Source organism: Sminthopsis crassicaudata, chromosome 2, assembly GCF_048593235.1.
Source record: "Sminthopsis crassicaudata isolate SCR6 chromosome 2, ASM4859323v1, whole genome shotgun sequence".
NCBI lineage: Eukaryota > Metazoa > Chordata > Mammalia > Dasyuromorphia > Dasyuridae > Sminthopsis > Sminthopsis crassicaudata.
The window spans coordinates 471,609,967-471,632,346 of NC_133618.1; the positions used below are offsets into that span (position 1 = coordinate 471,609,967).

The 22,380-nt window shown below is 40.5% G+C and overlaps 2 protein-coding genes and 1 long non-coding RNA gene across 3 annotated transcripts in view; 1 reads left to right on the forward strand and 2 right to left on the reverse strand.

Moving 5' to 3' along the window:
- Positions 1-56: 56 nt before the first annotated feature.
- LOC141557469 (cathepsin L2-like) lies at positions 57-8,967 on the reverse strand. The gene is made up of 9 exons (XM_074293194.1): positions 8,947-8,967; positions 8,794-8,858; positions 5,541-5,721; positions 4,628-4,750; positions 3,146-3,295; positions 2,564-2,779; positions 1,379-1,544; positions 841-1,021; positions 57-380 (listed from the first exon to the last, which is right to left on the reverse strand). The coding sequence occupies exons 3-9, from the start codon at positions 5,664-5,666 to the stop codon at positions 281-283; spliced, it is 1,062 nt and encodes a 353-aa protein (XP_074149295.1). The 5' UTR covers positions 5,667-5,721; positions 8,794-8,858; positions 8,947-8,967; the 3' UTR covers positions 57-280.
- Positions 8,968-12,330: 3,363 nt separating this feature from the next.
- Positions 12,331-17,944, reverse strand: LOC141557465 (cathepsin L2-like). The gene is made up of 7 exons (XM_074293191.1): positions 17,813-17,944; positions 16,900-17,022; positions 15,418-15,567; positions 14,836-15,051; positions 13,651-13,816; positions 13,113-13,293; positions 12,331-12,652 (listed from the first exon to the last, which is right to left on the reverse strand). The coding sequence occupies exons 1-7, from the start codon at positions 17,936-17,938 to the stop codon at positions 12,553-12,555; spliced, it is 1,062 nt and encodes a 353-aa protein (XP_074149292.1). The 5' UTR covers positions 17,939-17,944; the 3' UTR covers positions 12,331-12,552.
- Positions 17,945-17,988: 44 nt separating this feature from the next.
- Positions 17,989-22,380, forward strand: part of LOC141557472 (uncharacterized) — a 35,101-nt gene continuing 30,709 nt past the window's right edge. Inside the window, exons 1-2 of the long non-coding RNA XR_012486799.1 lie at positions 17,989-18,605; positions 22,024-22,215. This is a non-coding gene — a long non-coding RNA (uncharacterized LOC141557472). The remainder of the gene's footprint in view (positions 18,606-22,023; positions 22,216-22,380) is intronic.

Sequence of the window (22,380 nt, forward strand, 5' to 3'; positions counted from 1 at the left end):
TGGGCTACTCACTTAACCCCAATCACCTCACCCCAAAAATAGAACAAAAAAATAAAAAATAAAATATTTGCTTTATTACACAGAATGCTAGCATAGCTCATATCTGGATCCACATTGGTAGCAAACCAAGAAGAAGCAGGTGTGAAAGTCTTTTGTTAGGCTGACAAAACTTGGTCTCAGATCTTGGAGTCTTATCTCACTGCTGCTGACTGCTAACAGAAGAGGATTTCTTCTTCTATGGGCCCAGAACACAGATCCAGGGAACGATCTCTCCATCCGCTTACAGAAGAGGATAGACGGAATCAGAAGCAATACCACAGTGGTTGTTCCCGGTCCTTGCAATACGCATGTAGCCATTTTCACCCCAGGCCTCACCAAAGCTGAAAGCAAAGAGAACTGAATTATTACCTGGGCAGCTATTAAGAGAATCCACCTTGCAAATGAAAGTGTATGTTTTGTACTTTGTCTTCATTTCTGAGAGTATAATGACAGTGAGCCTAAGGCATCCACAGAAAAAACAGGATTTGGATATCCTGAGCCACATGGCTATTGGAATATTGGCTCAATCCCCAAATGCAACTGAGGTAGGTGAAAGAGGAATTTGTTGTCAAGGCTCAGAAGGAATCAATGCCAGATTGTGAAACACAGCAAGTGGTAAAAAGCCGGCTCTGTTAAAGAGCTAAGACACTCTGCTTTTCATGGACCAAGTGGAGAAAACAAATCCCAGTGGATGTCCAGGTTCTTAAATCTAGGTAAACTCCACTGAATACAAGAGTCCTCAAAGCTCTTCCCTCCTTCACAAGGCAGTTCTACAGCTTTGTCATGTTCCTCCTTCCATACCTATTTTTAATAATCCAATATTTCCTGCCTCCAAATTGGCCTTGGCCATTTAACTTATCTAAAATACAATAGTTTTCTTCTGATTGAATAAACTTATTAATGGATTCTTCTTCTCCATATCCAACCAACACGACAGCATGGTTCAAATAATTCGGGTCACAACGTGGTTCAGTGAAGAGTCCTAGAGAAGGAAAGAAAAGAGCACTTTGGGTGAGTTTGGTGGCTTATTGGAAAGGGGACAGGGCTTGTGTTAGGAGGTCCTAAGTGCAAAGAGATCCTTCCTAGCTGTGAGATGTTGGTCAAGTCACTTGTTTCTGTTTGCCTAAGTTCCCTCTTTTTAATATGGGAATGATACTAGTATTCATCTTCCTGAGATTTTGGAAGAATGAAATGGAAGATAATTCTTATAGAGAGCACTTAGCATAGCCCCTGAGATCCATTCAACCTTGTATTATTTATTTAGCTCAATCTTCCACAGTTGAGCCTTTTCTTTTTGGACACCATATCTGACTGACACCAAGTCTGTCTGATGGCTCACCTCCTCGATAGAAACGGAAGGAGTATGTGGCATGCATCGCCACGGACAATGGCCCCACGGTTGCCACAGCTTCCATCAGGGCTTTTTCATCTCCAGGGGGGAGCTTTTTATAACCTCTCATTGTAAGATGTGGACATCTAGATGTGGAGTAGCACCACTCATTTTTCTGAAAGAGATAATCACATGGAGGAAGTCAGCAAAGGTTGGGGATGAACAGATGAACATCATTTCCAGGAATCTGAGGAAAGCTCAAGTATCTAATGACATTTTTACAGAGAGATGGACCCAGCTGGGCTTTCTTTCTTTCTTTTTTTTTTTTTTAATTTTTATTTTATTTTATAATTATAACATTTTTTTGACAGTACATATGCATGGGTAATTTTTTACAACATTATCCCTTACACTTACTTCTATTCAGATTTTTTCCCTTCCTTCCCCAACCCCCTCCCCCAGATGGCAAGCAGTCTTATATATGTTAAATATATTACAGTATATGGGCTTGCTTTCTTAACCAGCAGGTTTGTGTCTCGATAGGGGGCCCTGGAAGATGTGGCATCCAACCCTTGGTGTGCAAAGGGTAAAAGCGTAAAGGTTGCCATTCTTTCAGAGTGGTGAGGACTTCCACCACATGCTGAGCCCTCCCATAATACAGAGGAGGAGAAGAGATCTCAAACCCCACTTTTATTCACACTAGAAGCTTGCCAAGTCAGCAGACAGCATGGAAGCCTAAGGGTTTCTGGCTGTTGTACCCTTGGGGAAAAGGCATTTTAAGGCAATCCATATATTAGAGGGACTTCCAAATGCCTGGTTTGTTCACTGCAAACTTGCATGCATTTTATGAAAAAGAAAGGCATAGTCACTGTCTTAGTCAAATTTTCTGCTGGTTTCTCTGATGGTTGTTGCCATTGTTGCCGTTAGGTGCTACATGAACATGCTTAAATTATAGAAAATGTCCCTTCCTTCAGTGCAGCTCCCTTGCTCATTGGGACATCAGCTCTCCGAGGTCATGGTCCTCTTGGACATGGAAGGACAAACAAGCTCATCCCTTCCACAAACCTTTTCTTGGTTTCAGGAGCAAGTGGTTTCCCTTGGCCTTATGCCCAAGGAGCCAGCTGGATTTGCCTTTACCCAGCCTTGACCAGAGGGGCCAGCCCCGTGTCCAGGACAGAAGGTTTCCTCATGTACCTGGTTCTGGTATGGGTAGCAGAACTCAGTGGTAAGGCCTCCCTGTTCTATGAGGTAATCGTAGGCCGCGGTGACGAATCCCCCAACACAGCTACTTCCTGCTGTACAGTCTACTAGCTGCTGTTTGCTCAGTTGCACATTTTTGCCTGTTGTGCGGAAGAGCTGGCCTTCCAGAGCTCCAGCTGCTGAGAAGGCCCAGCAGGAGCCACAGGTACCCTGAAAGAAGAGATAGCATTCACTGAGCCTTGTGCTTAAGCTCCTGAGGGGCTCAGTGAGTGCAAGCCTCTGACCATGACAGGAGAGGTCTCCATTGGTTGCTAGACAAAAGAATCAGGGAGAAGCACTTAACATTCTGGTAAGAGTTCTGGTTTTCTGTCCCCTGAGAAGGACTTTGGGACTTCTGCTCCATGGCTCATCACTTAGTGGGAAGGAGACATGGCCAGGATCGGGGCCCGTGCCAAGTCCCTTGAAGTCTCCCTATTTTCTGGCCCAGTTTCTTGCAGGTTTAAAGGTGGCAGCTCTGAATGGAAATATGCTCAATAAAGCAGAGTTCAAGAAGAAACCCTGGAAGGGGGGAAATACCTGTTGTACCACGGGTGTTAAAAAGCCACGCTTCCTCCAGTCTACTGATCTGGGAATGTCACCTAAAGGTGAGTTACAGTGGGTTTTGCCATTTTTTCCTGTCCTCGGTGTCATGGGCCGGCTCATCATGAGGTTGAATTCCTCATCAGTCTGAAAGAATGAAACAATTGCACAGAATGGGTGTCCTTTTTTCAGAGAAAGATAATTGGGGGGATGACCCATCTCCCCTGAACCCCCTGGCCAATACTGGCTGCATCTTCCCTCATTCTTCCCAACTCATTGGCTGGGGCACAGGAGTTGGAATACTTTTGACGCCCCAGTTTTTTTCTCTATTTTTCTTCCCATGTTATGGGCCAGCACTCTGAAACAAGGATTCTTAGAAGATGTTAAGGCAGTGGAATTGATGAGTCAATGGTTGTCTAGTTTAGCATGGTGATTAATAGTTCTCCAAGTTCAGCATGATTGATTTAATCTTATAACAAATAATGGTTTCTTAGTGATATAATAATTGGTTTATACTCAGTGCAGAGAATATAAGCTGAGCCAAACTTAGCCAAAGGAGGCAGAGACAGATTCGTTCCATTATTCAAGTTTGTATTGGCTGGAGGCTGAAGCACAAAAACTTGGGAGTCAGACTCACTTCATCTCACATCACCTTAGTAGCCTATATTCCTGCATTTCCTCCACTGGGACCAAGCTAGCATGGCCCCAGGCAAAGAGACAATAAAGATTTTGGACTTTAAAACCTGGCTATTCTTTTGGTAAATACCAAAATACTCTACTGAAAAGAAGGCTGCTTGAAGACCTCCAAGACATGGGAAAGAGAACACTACATTCTTCCTCCATTGGGGAACTTCTCTTCCTTTGAGGCTGCTGCTATTCACAGCTACCATCCACTGAAAATGCTGGTAATTTTTTTATGTACAAACTATACCTCTAAATCATTCTGCTTCATTCTGTGATCAGTTTGATACCTGGCTTACAGTTTGACTCCCCTCTACAACTGCTGCCCCAACTAAGGGACTTCTATGTCCTTATGGAGGTTTCCTCCAATTCCTTAATCACTCACTTCCTCCACCTCCTCCCCTTTTATGAGGTGCTCCTCCATTGATATCAGTCTCACACTAAGATGATCATATCCTCAGTTTTGCCATCTCCCACCCCTGAGCCCTTTTATGTTTCAGAATTCTTAAAACCAATTATACAACCATCATCCAAAGTCTTCTGTCCTGTCCTTCTGGGTTCTCTTACATAACCCTATTCTTCATCCTTAGCATGACCTCCAATCCTTTAACACCTCAGTTCTCTTCCAGGTTACCTTCTCTGGGGGCCTTCCCCATTACAGTGGAAGTTTTTGAAGGCAGGGCCTATCTTATTGTCTCTTTGTTACCCTAGGTAATTTAGTGAGCTAAAAGCACACTGCCTGGCACATAATAGATGCGTGATAAAAATGTATTGAATTAATGAATTTATCACACTTACCTTGTCCCCAAAAGCATTCATTTCTAGGTAGTAACTCTGATTCCCCACATTATACTGGTGATTGTGCTCCTTAATCAACTTCAAGTTCTGCTCCCATATTTTTCTCCTAAAAGGATCCTCTTCCTATGAGAAAATTGAGAACCAAAGAGGTAATGGTAATAGAGAGATGGCCATGAGTTCTCTGCCTTAGAGTTGCAAGTTTACTGTCATATTTCCATGACTTTCAAAGCATGGGTATTTACCACTGGGAACATAAATTGTCTCTTCAACAACAAGTTAAAATTTAGTCACTTTCCATTTCCTTCCCTTTCCTGCAATATACAATTCTGTGATGTGGAATTAGCTACCTTAAATGAGGAAGTACCTCAGGGGTTGATTTAATCCAATCCATACCTAAATAGTCTTCTCTAAAATCTTTTTTTACCTCTGGATGGTACTCGATCGATCCATTTAATACATTCAAGCCACTTTGCAATAACATCCATTGCTAGGTAATTTCTCCTTATTATGATCTCAGATCTATTCATTCCAAGCAGTTTTCTAAAGTTTACATTGTAGAAAAAAGTAACTAAGCTGAATAAACTTTATTGCCTTCCTATAAGTGCATGTACTAGAAGTCACCCATGGTAGTTATAACTGTAATTCTTTTGACTTTCAGTTTCCAAGTAACTTCAACTAAACAGCATTTGTTAGTGTTTCAATTTTCTCATCTTTGTTGTAGCCATCTCATGGCCAAATTTCCTTTTTGTCCAGGTGATTTCTCCTATTGGTTGCCAAAAAACTGAACTCAGTGCTGCAAAGAGAGGTCTCAGTAGGGTAGAGTTCAGAGGAACTATCCCCTCCCTTGGATCTTTGAGGTATGCACATTTCCATGTATTACATACAGATTCTCACAAAATAGATGAACACTTACCTTAGTATAATTCCTCCCATAGGTGGACTTAAACAGTTCCCATTCTGTGTCCAGCTTTGTGTTTCTTGTTGGAAGACAATATGAAAGTCCCAAGAAAAGGGAAACAAGACAAAAGAATAGTCTCATGGTGGCTATCTTTGGTGCTAACAGAATGTTCAGAGACTCTTCTGACTGCTGCAGCCTATTTCAAAAACATTCAACATTTGTTTTATACAAGTGTCTTACCTTACCTGGACAATATATCAAAAACTCTTTCCTTCTTCCCACTCCTCTCCAATATCTTTGGATAATTAAGTCAGTGATAAGGAGACTAATGTTTTATTCACTTGTAGGTCAAAGAAGTTGAGAGTAAATTTAGAGTGAACACTAGATATGATGGATATTGAGGATATGTTTGTAGTTGTTGCCTATAAATGTGTGGTCACTTTTCCTCTCTTTCCCCACTCTTTTTTCCTCTTTAGGCTTAGTATGTCTGCTATATTCGTAGACATTTACTCATAATTTTACAGACCTTTCTGCATACTATAGTCTCTTATTAGTAAACTTTTTTCATTGAGTAATATAACGGATGAAAACTAAAAGCTTAGAACCCTGTGAAATTCTTTCCCAAATACATGCCTGATTTTTTTCTGCTCTGCATTTTGACTCATGTCCCCATACATGAGCCTCACTGGAAAGAGAAGATCCCAAACTTTCCTTAACTCACCTGTAGAAGAAGATGCAGTCACAATGGAAAAGAGAGAATGGTTTTTCAGCAATGTTGAGAAGTCTGCTTTTCTCTCTGCACAAAACTGTGAGTTTAGCTCCTTGTGTTTTCCTGATCCAGTATTTATATGTGATTTTTCTTCCCTAACCTGCCTGAAGGCTGTGTATCCTATCTTAAGATCTCGCTTGCTCTTGGTTTAATACTTGAGGCATTAGGAAGAAGTTGGGGAGAAAAATCAAACTTGCTTATCTTTGCCAAGCCTCAAGACATTTTAGATAAAATTACTGATTTGATTATTGAGGGCAATTATGAAAATTTATAGGTAAATGGCCTAGGAAATCCAAAGAGAACCGGAGGTATAAACTCCTCTTGGAATCCAGGTCATGGAGGTAACTTTAAAAGTGCTTCTGTCCCAGAAGTTTGCATGCTTAGCTATGGACCCCCTAAGCAGTGACTGCCATGATTTCCCTCTTCTCCATTGATTCATTTCAGTGCATGACTGAGAATTATACCCCTTTCTTTTGTGACAGACCAAGTGTAGTGGCTTTTATCTTAGGGATATTAGAAGGCCAGGAATGGAAACAAAGATCTTCTGATTTCAGAAGGATCCCCATCCAGGGCAGGTAACCGTCATTTGGAGGTTCTTAGCCACTTTGAGTAATCCCTTTCATAAGAAAGATGCAATGGTATCCACATATGAAACTTGGTCTGTAGTAATTTCATTTCTTTCTTTGCTTTGCTATCACTGTTGTGAGAATGAGAAGCTGATGGAAATGCTAAGTATCTAAGTACATGAATGGTCTTTAAGGCCAGTTGGTCAGAGTTGAAAATGGCCCCTGTAGGGCTTGTGTGAGTTTCTTTTTAGGCAGTTGTCCACAGGGAACAGAATTACAGAATGGGGTTTCCCAACCATCCAGGTAGAGGGGCTTTGACATGTGGCATATATAATGCAGCGTCCCATTCAGTGAGGTGAAGGAAATTTGGTTCCTGCTAAACATTGCAAAATGAGGGTCCCCAGCAAGTTGAAGAGTATCCTCACCATGTGGGAGATAACCTGTGCTTCCTTCTATAAATGCCCATTACAGACTACCTCCTTTGAACAGTTTCCTGATATTGTTTGATTCCCTCTGCTTTCCCAGCAATAAAGGCACTTCTTTTGAGAAATGAGTCCAGGCTCCTGGTAATATTTATAGAACAAACACACTTGGCATCTCTTTGCAAGGGCTGTGAAATGCTCTTTTGCATTTGAAAACTCTTGTTGCACCAGTTATAATGGGAGAGGTTGAAAATATCAATCCAGTGTCAGTCAAGATATAGGAATATCCAGTTGTAATGATTATGGGATTGTATTAACTTTCTGTGAGTAAGGCAGTGATGCCTGCTGAAACAGCTCAATCATTATCACCCTAAGCCATGATCTCCCACCTCCCAGAAGTTGCTTGTATTATAAATTTGCAGCAACATAGGAGGGGAGAAGGATGCTTGCAGAGAGTTTTGCATCTAGTTTCTTCTTTTTTAAAAAAATTAATTTAATTTATTTATTTTTGACAGTACATATGCATGGGTAATTTTTTTTTTTTTTTACAACATTAACCCTTGTATTTACTTTTCCAAATTTTCCCGTCCCTTCCTCTACTCCCTCCCCTAGATGACAGGCAATCCCATACATGTTAAATATGTTACAGTATGTCCTAGATACAATATATGTGTGTAAAAATAAATTTCTTGTTGCACGATAAGAATTGGATTCCAAAGGTATAAGTAACCTGGGTAGAAAGACAATAGTGCAAACAGTTTACACTCAATTCCCAGTGTTCCTTCTCTGGGTGTAGCTGTTTCTGTCCATCATTGATCAACTGGAACTGAATTAGATCTTCTCTATGTTGAAGATACCCACTTCCCTTAGAATATATCTTCATACAATATCCTTGTTGAAGTGTATAGTGATCTCCTGGTTCTGCTCATTTTACACAGCATCAATGTAAGTCTCTGCAGGCCTCTCTGTATTCCTCCTGCTGGTCATTTCTTACAGAACAATAATATTCCATAACGTTCATATACCATAATTTACCCAACCATTCTCCAATTGATGGGCATCCATTCATTTTCCAGTTACTATCCACTACAAAAAGGGCTGCCACAAACATTTTGGCACACACAGGTCCCTTTCCCTTCTTTAGTATTTCTTTAGTATATAAGCCCAGTAGTAGCACTGCTGGATCAAAGGGTATGCACAGTTTGATAACTTTTTGGGCAGAGTTCCAAATTGCTCTCCACAATGGCCGGATTCTTTCACAACTCCACCAACAATGCATTAGTGTCCCAGTTTTCCCACATCCCCTCAACATTCATCATTATTTGTTCCTGTCATCTTAGCCAATCTGACAGGTGTGTAGTGGTATCTCAGAGTTGTCTTAATTCGCATTTCTCTTGATTAGTAGTGATTTGGAACACTTTTCATATGAGTGGAAATAGTTGCAATTTTATCATCTGAAAATTGTCTGTTCATATCCTTTGACCATGCATCTAGTTTCTAAGAAACCTTACCTGAAAATGTCAGACTGCTTTTGGACAAAGTTCTGCCGGACAAGTTCACTTTCTGTATTCCAACCCTGCAAGAAAGTAGCAAAACTCTCAAAGTCCCCACTCCCCTCTGCCTACAGGAATTCATACCCTAGAGAAATGGTTCTGGTTACTTACAATGAGCCCTTTTCCTTTCACCTGGGATATTCACCCCACATGTATGGGATTGCCTGTCATCTAGGGGAGGGAGTAGAGGAAGGGACGGGAAAATTTGGAAAAGTAAATACAAGGGTTAATGTTGTAAAAAAAAAAAAAAATTACCCATGCATATGTACTGTCAAAAATAAATAAATTAAATTAATTTTTTTAAAAAAGAAGAAACTAGATGCAAAACTCTCTGCAAGCATCCTTCTCCCCTCCTATGTTGCTGCAATTGTTGCTCAGAAAGAGTTCTTGTGGACACAGTGGAGAGAGCAGTGGTCAGGGAGATCTGAGTTTTCATCTGGCCTCAGAAACACACTGTGTCTCTGATCTTGGGCAAGTCACTTAATGATTGCCTCAGTTTGTGAGAGAAGAGTATTTAGTTTACTGTGCACTCTAGATTGTGGAAACCAAAATTCAAGGTTTCCAGATAAGGTCATGGAGAAATCACAGGGACAAAATTCCTACAAAAACTTTTAAGAGATGAATGTTGGCAATCTTTCAGTAATAAAATTATGAAGACAGAACCAGTAACAATTCTGCTGAGGAAGGAGACCTATCTTTAAAAGTCCAATGTAGGAGCAGCTACATAATATAATGGATAGAGTGCTGGCCCTGTCCTTAGGAGGATCTGCTTTCAAATTCAGCCTCAGATTCTTAATATTTTCTAGCTGTGTGACCCTGGGCAAGTCACTTAACACCACTTGCCTCAGGGAAAAAAAAAACAAACCAAAAAAAAGTGTGAATGTGAAGGAACTCTACAGGCAATTTATATTTTTGAAAATTAATGCATAAAATATTGAAGAAAAGAGATAAATGAAGAGAAATACAAGTGAATACTGGTCTGTGAGATGTGTTTTGGGAACACTCAGAATATTAAGGACAATAAAAATGGTTGAATAAGGTGTGGTCTCACAGCTTCATGGGGATTCCCTTAATAATAATGGATAGAAAGCAGAATTACTAAGCTCTTTTTTTTTTTTTTTTTTTAATGAGAAGAAAAAGATGTATGAGTGGACAGAACAGAAGGCCTCAAGATTCTGGTCTATGCTTGAGAATCAGTCAAAAACTGGGTTCATTCTCAAATGACACAGAAGGGGCAGACTCTCAAGGTACAAGAGCTGGGCATACACTGGCATGGGATGAGAATGGAGAAGCCTTCCCATGCCTATGGATTGTTGTTAGCAACACGTAAGTAGCATGGGCCCTGAGAAGTGCTGTGGGCCATTGCTTTGGGTCTCCTATGTAGACTGTTGTGGTGGGGGAGATGCTCTGAATTGTGCACCCTGGGCTTTAGTTCATTAACATATCCATATCACCTCAACAACAACTTTGGGTGTCTGGAGCTCATGGGAGGCTCAGAAACCATCCACAATTCTCAGGCTCCAAAGCTTAGACTCAGTCTAACTGTCTTCTCTGGGTTTAGTTCATGTCTCAGGAGCTGTTTTTAGACAATTATGAGACAGTTAGTTAGTATATTTTATCATGTTCTTTTGATATATGGGGCAGCCTATCATGACTTCCAGGTTCCCCTTTGCAATCTTACTTCCTGCTTTTGTGTACTGCCCCCTTATAAATTAATTATTCTAACTAGAAGTGTGAGGAAAATGTTCAAAGGGACTGAAACAAAATACAATTTTTTTTTTTTTATGGCTGGATGGCAGTTTATTAAAAAGAGATCTTGCACTTGGAGTTGTTCAACATTCATCATTCATGTGAAATCACAGACAATCAGCTTATTAAATCTTGTTAGAAGATGAGCCTTGAACTCAGGAAGACACATGTTACCTGTTTAACTCTGGGCAAGTGACTAAAACTCTCAGTAGCTCTAAATTTCTTTTTTTTTTTTTTTTTATTAATAGTTTTTATTTACCAGATATATGCATGGGTAATTTTACAACATTGACAAATGCCAAACCTTTTGGTCTACAAAATACAATTTTAATGTAGCTGTGATCTAACTGGAATCCTTTTTAATGCTGGGGCAGGAGTTTTGCCATTTCTTTCTTAACCTTATCATATATTGGATGCATTATCTTTCTTTTTTTCCTGGACTTGAGAATTCAGGAAAGTGTGAAGCACCTGGTGAGGAACTCCCTCTACTAATTGAGTGATATCTCAGTCACTTAGGTAGAGAGAGTAGTCTGAGGCAGGTGACTTGCCCTGTGGGCCTAGAAGTCCACACAAACACATTTGCCAGGAGGAAGCCTTGATTCAAAGTTGCCCAGAGGAAACTTCTGTCAGTTGCAACATGCTGCTTCCTATAGGACAATGGCTGTTAATCATGATATTTCCCAAGAGCACTAATTGTGGTAAAACTGATAGGAGGAAACATTCCAACTTAATTTTATGTAGGATGCTCATTATTTTAGTCAGTTTTTAGTGTGGATCCAGTTGGAGTGGTATTTCAAGAGAAATGTAAGATCTTTATAGCTCAAGAGTACATGCCTACCTCTCTAAATTGGACTTTTCTCATTTAGCTATTTAGTACAGAGGCAGAGATGACATTTGTTTATAAACCTAGTGGAAACTTACTGAAATGACATCAGAGTTGTAGCACTACTTTTCTTTTTAAACCAATTAAAGCTTTTCTTTTTAAACCAATTATCTGTCTGTCACCAAGCACATACTAGATGCTAAATAAATATCAAATGATCTGTGTGGACTCATGATTATTATAAGAAAGGATTAAAAATATTATGCAGACTTTACTATTACTTAATTTGCTATAGTGATGAGAGAGACAGATTCTTGTAATGTGGTAAATGTCATTTGTGTGAGAGAGACTGAGGTGCAAATCAGTGGCAAAAGAAATATTGTCTTCTTGGAGGAGACTAGGAAGCAGGGACCTGAAAGAAAGTGGCTGGTTGACATATAGAGGATAGCTGGTACTTGCATGTGGGTAATACCCAATTATGGAATACGAATCTTCCTTTCTTCAAACAAAGTTGTATTGGAGTACTGTTAATCAGTTCAGATCCCAGTAATGCTAATCTTCTGGCTTCCATTTAGTAACACTGAGAATGTTGTGGTCATCTCTTGGCTAAGATACTCTAATAAACAATGAAGCTCAGTATATCTATACTGCTTTCTCATTCAGAAAAATTTTCAGGATTTTCATATGCTGGATATCAAGCCTTCTAGCTGGAACTCAGGGAAAAAAGAAAACCCCCATTGCTGTTAAAATAATATGTTGTAGGGACAGCTGAGTCGTATAGTAGTTGATGCACTGGCTCTGGAGTGAAAAGGACCTGAGTTCAAATGTAGCCTTAGACACTTAATACTTCCTAGTTGTGTGACCCTGGGCTACTCACTTAACCCCAATCACCTCACCCCAAAAATAGAACAAAAAAATAAAAAATAAAATATTTGCTTTATTACACAGAATGCTAGCATAGCTCATATCTGGATCCACATTGGTAGCAAACCAAGAAGAAGCAGGTGTGAAAGTCTTTTGTTAGGCTGACAAAACTTGGTCTCAGATCTTGGAGTCTTATCTCACTGCTGCTGACTGCTAACAGAAGAGGATTTCTTCTTCTATGGGCCCAGAACACAGATCCAGGGAACGATCTCTCCATCCGCTTACAGAAGAGGATAGACGGAATCAGAAGCAATACCACAGTGGTTGTTCCCGGTCCTTGCAATACGCATGTAGCCATTTTCACCCCAGGCCTCACCAAAGCTGAAAGCAAAGAGAACTGAATTATTACCTGGGCAGCTATTAAGAGAATCCACCTTGCAAATGAAAGTGTATGTTTTGTACTTTGTCTTCATTTCTGAGAGTATAATGACAGTGAGCCTAAGGCATCCACAGAAAAAACAGGATTTGGATATCCTGAGCCACATGGCTATTGGAATATTGGCTCAATCCCCAAATGCAACTGAGGTAGGTGAAAGAGGAATTTGTTGTCAAGGCTCAGAAGGAATCAATGCCAGATTGTGAAACACAGCAAGTGGTAAAAAGCCGGCTCTGTTAAAGAGCTAAGACACTCTGCTTTTCATGGACCAAGTGGAGAAAACAAATCCCAGTGGATGTCCAGGTTCTTAAATCTAGGTAAACTCCACTGAATACAAGAGTCCTCAAAGCTCTTCCCTCCTTCACAAGGCAGTTCTACAGCTTTGTCATGTTCCTCCTTCCATACCTATTTTTAATAATCCAATATTTCCTGCCTCCAAATTGGCCTTGGCCATTTAACTTATCTAAAATACAATAGTTTTCTTCTGATTGAATAAACTTATTAATGGATTCTTCTTCTCCATATCCAACCAACACGACAGCATGGTTCAAATAATTCGGGTCACAACGTGGTTCAGTGAAGAGTCCTAGAGAAGGAAAGAAAAGAGCACTTTGGGTGAGTTTGGTGGCTTATTGGAAAGGGGACAGGGCTTGTGTTAGGAGGTCCTAAGTGCAAAGAGATCCTTCCTAGCTGTGAGATGTTGGTCAAGTCACTTGTTTCTGTTTGCCTAAGTTCCCTCTTTTTAATATGGGAATGATACTAGTATTCATCTTCCTGAGATTTTGGAAGAATGAAATGGAAGATAATTCTTATAGAGAGCACTTAGCATAGCCCCTGAGATCCATTCAACCTTGTATTATTTATTTAGCTCAATCTTCCACAGTTGAGCCTTTTCTTTTTGGACACCATATCTGACTGACACCAAGTCTGTCTGATGGCTCACCTCCTCGATAGAAACGGAAGGAGTATGTGGCATGCATCGCCACGGACAATGGCCCCACGGTTGCCACAGCTTCCATCAGGGCTTTTTCATCTCCAGGGGGGAGCTTTTTATAACCTCTCATTGTAAGATGTGGACATCTAGATGTGGAGTAGCACCACTCATTTTTCTGAAAGAGATAATCACATGGAGGAAGTCAGCAAAGGTTGGGGATGAACAGATGAACATCATTTCCAGGAATCTGAGGAAAGCTCAAGTATCTAATGACATTTTTACAGAGAGATGGACCCAGCTGGGCTTTCTTTCTTTCTTTTTTTTTTTTTTAATTTTTATTTTATTTTATAATTATAACATTTTTTTGACAGTACATATGCATGGGTAATTTTTTACAACATTATCCCTTACACTTACTTCTATTCAGATTTTTTCCCTTCCTTCCCCAACCCCCTCCCCCAGATGGCAAGCAGTCTTATATATGTTAAATATATTACAGTATATGGGCTTGCTTTCTTAACCAGCAGGTTTGTGTCTCGATAGGGGGCCCTGGAAGATGTGGCATCCAACCCTTGGTGTGCAAAGGGTAAAAGCGTAAAGGTTGCCATTCTTTCAGAGTGGTGAGGACTTCCACCACATGCTGAGCCCTCCCATAATACAGAGGAGGAGAAGAGATCTCAAACCCCACTTTTATTCACACTAGAAGCTTGCCAAGTCAGCAGACAGCATGGAAGCCTAAGGGTTTCTGGCTGTTGTACCCTTGGGGAAAAGGCATTTTAAGGCAATCCATATATTAGAGGGACTTCCAAATGCCTGGTTTGTTCACTGCAAACTTGCATGCATTTTATGAAAAAGAAAGGCATAGTCACTGTCTTAGTCAAATTTTCTGCTGGTTTCTCTGATGGTTGTTGCCATTGTTGCCGTTAGGTGCTACATGAACATGCTTAAATTATAGAAAATGTCCCTTCCTTCAGTGCAGCTCCCTTGCTCATTGGGACATCAGCTCTCCGAGGTCATGGTCCTCTTGGACATGGAAGGACAAACAAGCTCATCCCTTCCACAAACCTTTTCTTGGTTTCAGGAGCAAGTGGTTTCCCTTGGCCTTATGCCCAAGGAGCCAGCTGGATTTGCCTTTACCCAGCCTTGACCAGAGGGGCCAGCCCCGTGTCCAGGACAGAAGGTTTCCTCATGTACCTGGTTCTGGTATGGGTAGCAGAACTCAGTGGTAAGGCCTCCCTGTTCTATGAGGTAATCGTAGGCCGCGGTGACGAATCCCCCAACACAGCTACTTCCTGCTGTACAGTCTACTAGCTGCTGTTTGCTCAGTTGCACATTTTTGCCTGTTGTGCGGAAGAGCTGGCCTTCCAGAGCTCCAGCTGCTGAGAAGGCCCAGCAGGAGCCACAGGTACCCTGAAAGAAGAGATAGCATTCACTGAGCCTTGTGCTTAAGCTCCTGAGGGGCTCAGTGAGTGCAAGCCTCTGACCATGACAGGAGAGGTCTCCATTGGTTGCTAGACAAAAGAATCAGGGAGAAGCACTTAACATTCTGGTAAGAGTTCTGGTTTTCTGTCCCCTGAGAAGGACTTTGGGACTTCTGCTCCATGGCTCATCACTTAGTGGGAAGGAGACATGGCCAGGATCGGGGCCCGTGCCAAGTCCCTTGAAGTCTCCCTATTTTCTGGCCCAGTTTCTTGCAGGTTTAAAGGTGGCAGCTCTGAATGGAAATATGCTCAATAAAGCAGAGTTCAAGAAGAAACCCTGGAAGGGGGGAAATACCTGTTGTACCACGGGTGTTAAAAAGCCACGCTTCCTCCAGTCTACTGATCTGGGAATGTCACCTAAAGGTGAGTTACAGTGGGTTTTGCCATTTTTTCCTGTCCTCGGTGTCATGGGCCGGCTCATCATGAGGTTGAATTCCTCATCAGTCTGAAAGAATGAAACAATTGCACAGAATGGGTGTCCTTTTTTCAGAGAAAGATAATTGGGGGGATGACCCATCTCCCCTGAACCCCCTGGCCAATACTGGCTGCATCTTCCCTCATTCTTCCCAACTCATTGGCTGGGGCACAGGAGTTGGAATACTTTTGACGCCCCAGTTTTTTTCTCTATTTTTCTTCCCATGTTATGGGCCAGCACTCTGAAACAAGGATTCTTAGAAGATGTTAAGGCAGTGGAATTGATGAGTCAATGGTTGTCTAGTTTAGCATGGTGATTAATAGTTCTCCAAGTTCAGCATGATTGATTTAATCTTATAACAAATAATGGTTTCTTAGTGATATAATAATTGGTTTATACTCAGTGCAGAGAATATAAGCTGAGCCAAACTTAGCCAAAGGAGGCAGAGACAGATTCGTTCCATTATTCAAGTTTGTATTGGCTGGAGGCTGAAGCACAAAAACTTGGGAGTCAGACTCACTTCATCTCACATCACCTTAGTAGCCTATATTCCTGCATTTCCTCCACTGGGACCAAGCTAGCATGGCCCCAGGCAAAGAGACAATAAAGATTTTGGACTTTAAAACCTGGCTATTCTTTTGGTAAATACCAAAATACTCTACTGAAAAGAAGGCTGCTTGAAGACCTCCAAGACATGGGAAAGAGAACACTACATTCTTCCTCCATTGGGGAACTTCTCTTCCTTTGAGGCTGCTGCTATTCACAGCTACCATCCACTGAAAATGCTGGTAATTTTTTTATGTACAAACTATACCTCTAAATCATTCTGCTTCATTCTGTGATCAGTTTGATACCTGGCTTACAGTTTGACTCCCCTCTACAACTGCTGCCCCAACTAAGGGACTTCTATGTCCTTATGGAGGTTTCCTCCAATTCCTTAATCACTCACTTCCTCCACCTCCTCCCCTTTTATGAGGTGCTCCTCCATTGATATCAGTCTCACACTAAGATGATCATATCCTCAGTTTTGCCATCTCCCACCCCTGAGCCCTTTTATGTTTCAGAATTCTTAAAACCAATTATACAACCATCATCCAAAGTCTTCTGTCCTGTCCTTCTGGGTTCTCTTACATAACCCTATTCTTCATCCTTAGCATGACCTCCAATCCTTTAACACCTCAGTTCTCTTCCAGGTTACCTTCTCTGGGGGCCTTCCCCATTACAGTGGAAGTTTTTGAAGGCAGGGCCTATCTTATTGTCTCTTTGTTACCCTAGGTAATTTAGTGAGCTAAAAGCACACTGCCTGGCACATAATAGATGCGTGATAAAAATGTATTGAATTAATGAATTTATCACACTTACCTTGTCCCCAAAAGCATTCATTTCTAGGTAGTAACTCTGATTCCCCACATTATACTGGTGATTGTGCTCCTTAATCAACTTCAAGTTCTGCTCCCATATTTTTCTCCTAAAAGGATCCTCTTCCTATGAGAAAATTGAGAACCAAAGAGGTAATGGTAATAGAGAGATGGCCATGAGTTCTCTGCCTTAGAGTTGCAAGTTTACTGTCATATTTCCATGACTTTCAAAGCATGGGTATTTACCACTGGGAACATAAATTGTCTCTTCAACAACAAGTTAAAATTTAGTCACTTTCCATTTCCTTCCCTTTCCTGCAATATACAATTCTGTGATGTGGAATTAGCTACCTTAAATGAGGAAGTACCTCAGGGGTTGATTTAATCCAATCCATACCTAAATAGTCTTCTCTAAAATCTTTTTTTACCTCTGGATGGTACTCGATCGATCCATTTAATACATTCAAGCCACTTTGCAATAACATCCATTGCTAGGTAATTTCTCCTTATTATGATCTCAGATCTATTCATTCCAAGCAGTTTTCTAAAGTTTACATTGTAGAAAAAAGTAACTAAGCTGAATAAACTTTATTGCCTTCCTATAAGTGCATGTACTAGAAGTCACCCATGGTAGTTATAACTGTAATTCTTTTGACTTTCAGTTTCCAAGTAACTTCAACTAAACAGCATTTGTTAGTGTTTCAATTTTCTCATCTTTGTTGTAGCCATCTCATGGCCAAATTTCCTTTTTGTCCAGGTGATTTCTCCTATTGGTTGCCAAAAAACTGAACTCAGTGCTGCAAAGAGAGGTCTCAGTAGGGTAGAGTTCAGAGGAACTATCCCCTCCCTTGGATCTTTGAGGTATGCACATTTCCATGTATTACATACAGATTCTCACAAAATAGATGAACACTTACCTTAGTATAATTCCTCCCATAGGTGGACTTAAACAGTTCCCATTCTGTGTCCAGCTTTGTGTTTCTTGTTGGAAGACAATATGAAAGTCCCAAGAAAAGGGAAACAAGACAAAAGAATAGTCTCATGGTGGCTATCTTTGGTGCTAACAGAATGTTCAGAGACTCTTCTGACTGCTGCAGCCTATTTCAAAAACATTCAACATTTGTTTTATACAAGTGTCTTACCTTACCTGGACAATATATCAAAAACTCTTTCCTTCTTCCCACTCCTCTCCAATATCTTTGGATAATTAAGTCAGTGATAAGGAGACTAATGTTTTATTCACTTGTAGGTCAAAGAAGTTGAGAGTAAATTTAGAGTGAACACTAGATATGATGGATATTGAGGATATGTTTGTAGTTGTTGCCTATAAATGTGTGGTCACTTTTCCTCTCTTTCCCCACTCTTTTTTCCTCTTTAGGCTTAGTATGTCTGCTATATTCGTAGACATTTACTCATAATTTTACAGACCTTTCTGCATACTATAGTCTCTTATTAGTAAACTTTTTTCATTGAGTAATATAACGGATGAAAACTAAAAGCTTAGAACCCTGTGAAATTCTTTCCCAAATACATGCCTGATTTTTTTCTGCTCTGCATTTTGACTCATGTCCCCATACATGAGCCTCACTGGAAAGAGAAGATCCCAAACTTTCCTTAACTCACCTGTAGAAGAAGATGCAGTCACAATGGAAAAGAGAGAATGGTTTTTCAGCAATGTTGAGAAGTCTGCTTTTCTCTCTGCACAAAACTGTGAGTTTAGCTCCTTGTGTTTTCCTGATCCAGTATTTATATGTGATTTTTCTTCCCTAACCTGCCTGAAGGCTGTGTATCCTATCTTAAGATCTCGCTTGCTCTTGGTTTAATACTTGAGGCATTAGGAAGAAGTTGGGGAGAAAAATCAAACTTGCTTATCTTTGCCAAGCCTCAAGACATTTTAGATAAAATTACTGATTTGATTATTGAGGGCAATTATGAAAATTTATAGGTAAATGGCCTAGGAAATCCAAAGAGAACCGGAGGTATAAACTCCTCTTGGAATCCAGGTCATGGAGGTAACTTTAAAAGTGCTTCTGTCCCAGAAGTTTGCATGCTTAGCTATGGACCCCCTAAGCAGTGACTGCCATGATTTCCCTCTTCTCCATTGATTCATTTCAGTGCATGACTGAGAATTATACCCCTTTCTTTTGTGACAGACCAAGTGTAGTGGCTTTTATCTTAGGGATATTAGAAGGCCAGGAATGGAAACAAAGATCTTCTGATTTCAGAAGGATCCCCATCCAGGGCAGGTAACCATCATTTGGAGGTTCTTAGCCACTTTGAGTAATCCCTTTCATAAGAAAGATGCAATGGTATCCACATATGAAACTTGGTCTGTAGTAATTTCATTTCTTTCTTTGCTTTGCTATCACTGTTGTGAGAATGAGAAGCTGATGGAAATGCTAAGTATCTAAGTACATGAATGGTCTTTAAGGCCAGTTGGTCAGAGTTGAAAATGGCCCCTGTAGGGCTTGTGTGAGTTTCTTTTTAGGCAGTTGTCCACAGGGAACAGAATTACAGAATGGGGTTTCCCAACCATCCAGGTAGAGGGGCTTTGACATGTGGCATATATAATGCAGCGTCCCATTCAGTGAGGTGAAGGAAATTTGGTTCCTGCTAAACATTGCAAAATGAGGGTCCCCAGCAAGTTGAAGAGTATCCTCACCATGTGGGAGATAACCTGTGCTTCCTTCTATAAATGCCCATTACAGACTACCTCCTTTGAACAGTTTCCTGATATTGTTTGATTCCCTCTGCTTTCCCAGCAATAAAGGCACTTCTTTTGAGAAATGAGTCCAGGCTCCTGGTAATATTTATAGAACAAACACACTTGGCATCTCTTTGCAAGGGCTGTGAAATGCTCTTTTGCATTTGAAAACTCTTGTTGCACCAGTTATAATGGGAGAGGTTGAAAATATCAATCCAGTGTCAGTCAAGATATAGGAATATCCAGTTGTAATGATTATGGGATTGTATTAACTTTCTGTGAGTAAGGCAGTGATGCCTGCTGAAACAGCTCAATCATTATCACCCTAAGCCATGATCTCCCACCTCCCAGAAGTTGCTTGTATTATAAATTTGCAGCAACATAGGAGGGGAGAAGGATGCTTGCAGAGAGTTTTGCATCTAGTTTCTTCTTTTTTAAAAAAATTAATTTAATTTATTTATTTTTGACAGTACATATGCATGGGTAATTTTTTTTTTTTTTTACAACATTAACCCTTGTATTTACTTTTCCAAATTTTCCCGTCCCTTCCTCTACTCCCTCCCCTAGATGACAGGCAATCCCATACATGTTAAATATGTTACAGTATGTCCTAGATACAATATATGTGTGTAAAAATAAATTTCTTGTTGCACGATAAGAATTGGATTCCAAAGGTATAAGTAACCTGGGTAGAAAGACAATAGTGCAAACAGTTTACACTCAATTCCCAGTGTTCCTTCTCTGGGTGTAGCTGTTTCTGTCCATCATTGATCAACTGGAACTGAATTAGATCTTCTCTATGTTGAAGATACCCACTTCCCTTAGAATATATCTTCATACAATATCCTTGTTGAAGTGTATAGTGATCTCCTGGTTCTGCTCATTTTACACAGCATCAATGTAAGTCTCTGCAGGCCTCTCTGTATTCCTCCTGCTGGTCATTTCTTACAGAACAATAATATTCCATAACGTTCATATACCATAATTTACCCAACCATTCTCCAATTGATGGGCATCCATTCATTTTCCAGTTACTATCCACTACAAAAAGGGCTGCCACAAACATTTTGGCACACACAGGTCCCTTTCCCTTCTTTAGTATTTCTTTAGTATATAAGCCCAGTAGTAGCACTGCTGGATCAAAGGGTATGCACAGTTTGATAACTTTTTGGGCAGAGTTCCAAATTGCTCTCCACAATGGCCGGATTCTTTCACAACTCCACCAACAATGCATTAGTGTCCCAGTTTTCCCACATCCCCTCAACATTCATCATTATTTGTTCCTGTCATCTTAGCCAATCTGACAGGTGTGTAGTGGTATCTCAGAGTTGTCTTAATTCGCATTTCTCTTGATTAGTAGTGATTTGGAACACTTTTCATATGAGTGGAAATAGTTGCAATTTTATCATCTGAAAATTGTCTGTTCATATCCTTTGACCATGCATCTAGTTTCTAAGAAACCTTACCTGAAAATGTCAGACTGCTTTTGGACAAAGTTCTGCCGGACAAGTTCACTTTCTGTATTCCAACCCTGCAAGAAAGTAGCAAGACTCTCAAAGTCCCCACTCCCCTCTGCCTACAGGAATTCATACCCTAGAGAAATGGTTCTGGTTACTTACAATGAGCCCTTTTCCTTTCACCTGGGATATTTTTACAGCTCCTCAGAAAGAGTTCTTGTGGACACAGTGGAGAGAGCAGTGGTCAGGGAGATCTGAGTTTTCATCTGGCCTCAGAAACACACTGTGTCTCTGATCTTGGGCAAGTCACTTAATGATTGCCTCAGTTTGTGAGAGAAGAGTATTTAGTTTACTGTGCACTCTAGATTGTGGAAACCAAAATTCAAGGTTTCCAGATAAGGTCATGGAGAAATCACAGGGACAAAATTCCTACAAAAACTTTTAAGAGATGAATGTTGGCAATCTTTCAGTAATAAAATTATGAAGACAGAACCAGTAACAATTCTGCTGAGGAAGGAGACCTATCTTTAAAAGTCCAATGTAGGAGCAGCTACATAATATAATGGATAGAGTGCTGGCCCTGTCCTTAGGAGGATCTGCTTTCAAATTCAGCCTCAGATTCTTAATATTTTCTAGCTGTGTGACCCTGGGCAAGTCACTTAACACCACTTGCCTCAGGGAAAAAAAAACAAACCAAAAAAAAGTGTGAATGTGAAGGAACTCTACAGGCAATTTATATTTTTGAAAATTAATGCATAAAATATTGAAGAAAAGAGATAAATGAAGAGAAATACAAGTGAATACTGGTCTGTGAGATGTGTTTTGGGAACACTCAGAATATTAAGGACAATAAAAATGGTTGAATAAGGTGTGGTCTCACAGCTTCATGGGGATTCCCTTAATAATAATGGATAGAAAGCAGAATTACTAAGCTCTCTCTTTTTTTTTTTTTTTTTTTAATGAGAAGAAAAAGATGTATGAGTGGACAGAACAGAAGGCCTCAAGATTCTGGTCTATGCTTGAGAATCAGTCAAAAACTGGGTTCATTCTCAAATGACACAGAAGGGGCAGACTCTCAAGGTACAAGAGCTGGGCATACACTGGCATGGGATGAGAATGGAGAAGCCTTCCCATGCCTATGGATTGTTGTTAGCAACACGTAAGTAGCATGGGCCCTGAGAAGTGCTGTGGGCCATTGCTTTGGGTCTCCTATGTAGACTGTTGTGGTGGGGGAGATGCTCTGAATTGTGCACCCTGGGCTTTAGTTCATTAACATATCCATATCACCTCAACAACAACTTTGGGTGTCTGGAGCTCATGGGAG

What these genes read in the sequence shown, in the direction of transcription:
- LOC141557465 (XM_074293191.1), bottom strand. Translation starts at nt 17,938, where the DNA reads ATGAGACTATTCTTTTGTCTTGTTTCCCTTTTCTTGGGACTTTCATAT. An exon ending in ATGGGAGGAATTATACTAAG is followed by an intron (nt 17,023 to 17,812) that starts GTAAGTGTTCAT and finishes ATTTTCTCATAG; the next exon opens with GAAGAGGATCCTTTTAGGAG. An exon ending in TAACACCCGTGGTACAACAG is followed by an intron (nt 15,052 to 15,417) that starts GTATTTCCCCCC and finishes CTCTTCTTTCAG; the next exon opens with GGTACCTGTGGCTCCTGCTG.
- LOC141557469 (XM_074293194.1), bottom strand. Translation starts at nt 5,666, where the DNA reads ATGAGACTATTCTTTTGTCTTGTTTCCCTTTTCTTGGGACTTTCATAT. An exon ending in TAACACCCGTGGTACAACAG is followed by an intron (nt 2,780 to 3,145) that starts GTATTTCCCCCC and finishes CTCTTCTTTCAG; the next exon opens with GGTACCTGTGGCTCCTGCTG. An exon ending in GCTACCCATACCAGAACCAG is followed by an intron (nt 1,545 to 2,563) that starts GTACATGAGGAA and finishes TATCTCTTTCAG; the next exon opens with AAAAATGAGTGGTGCTACTC.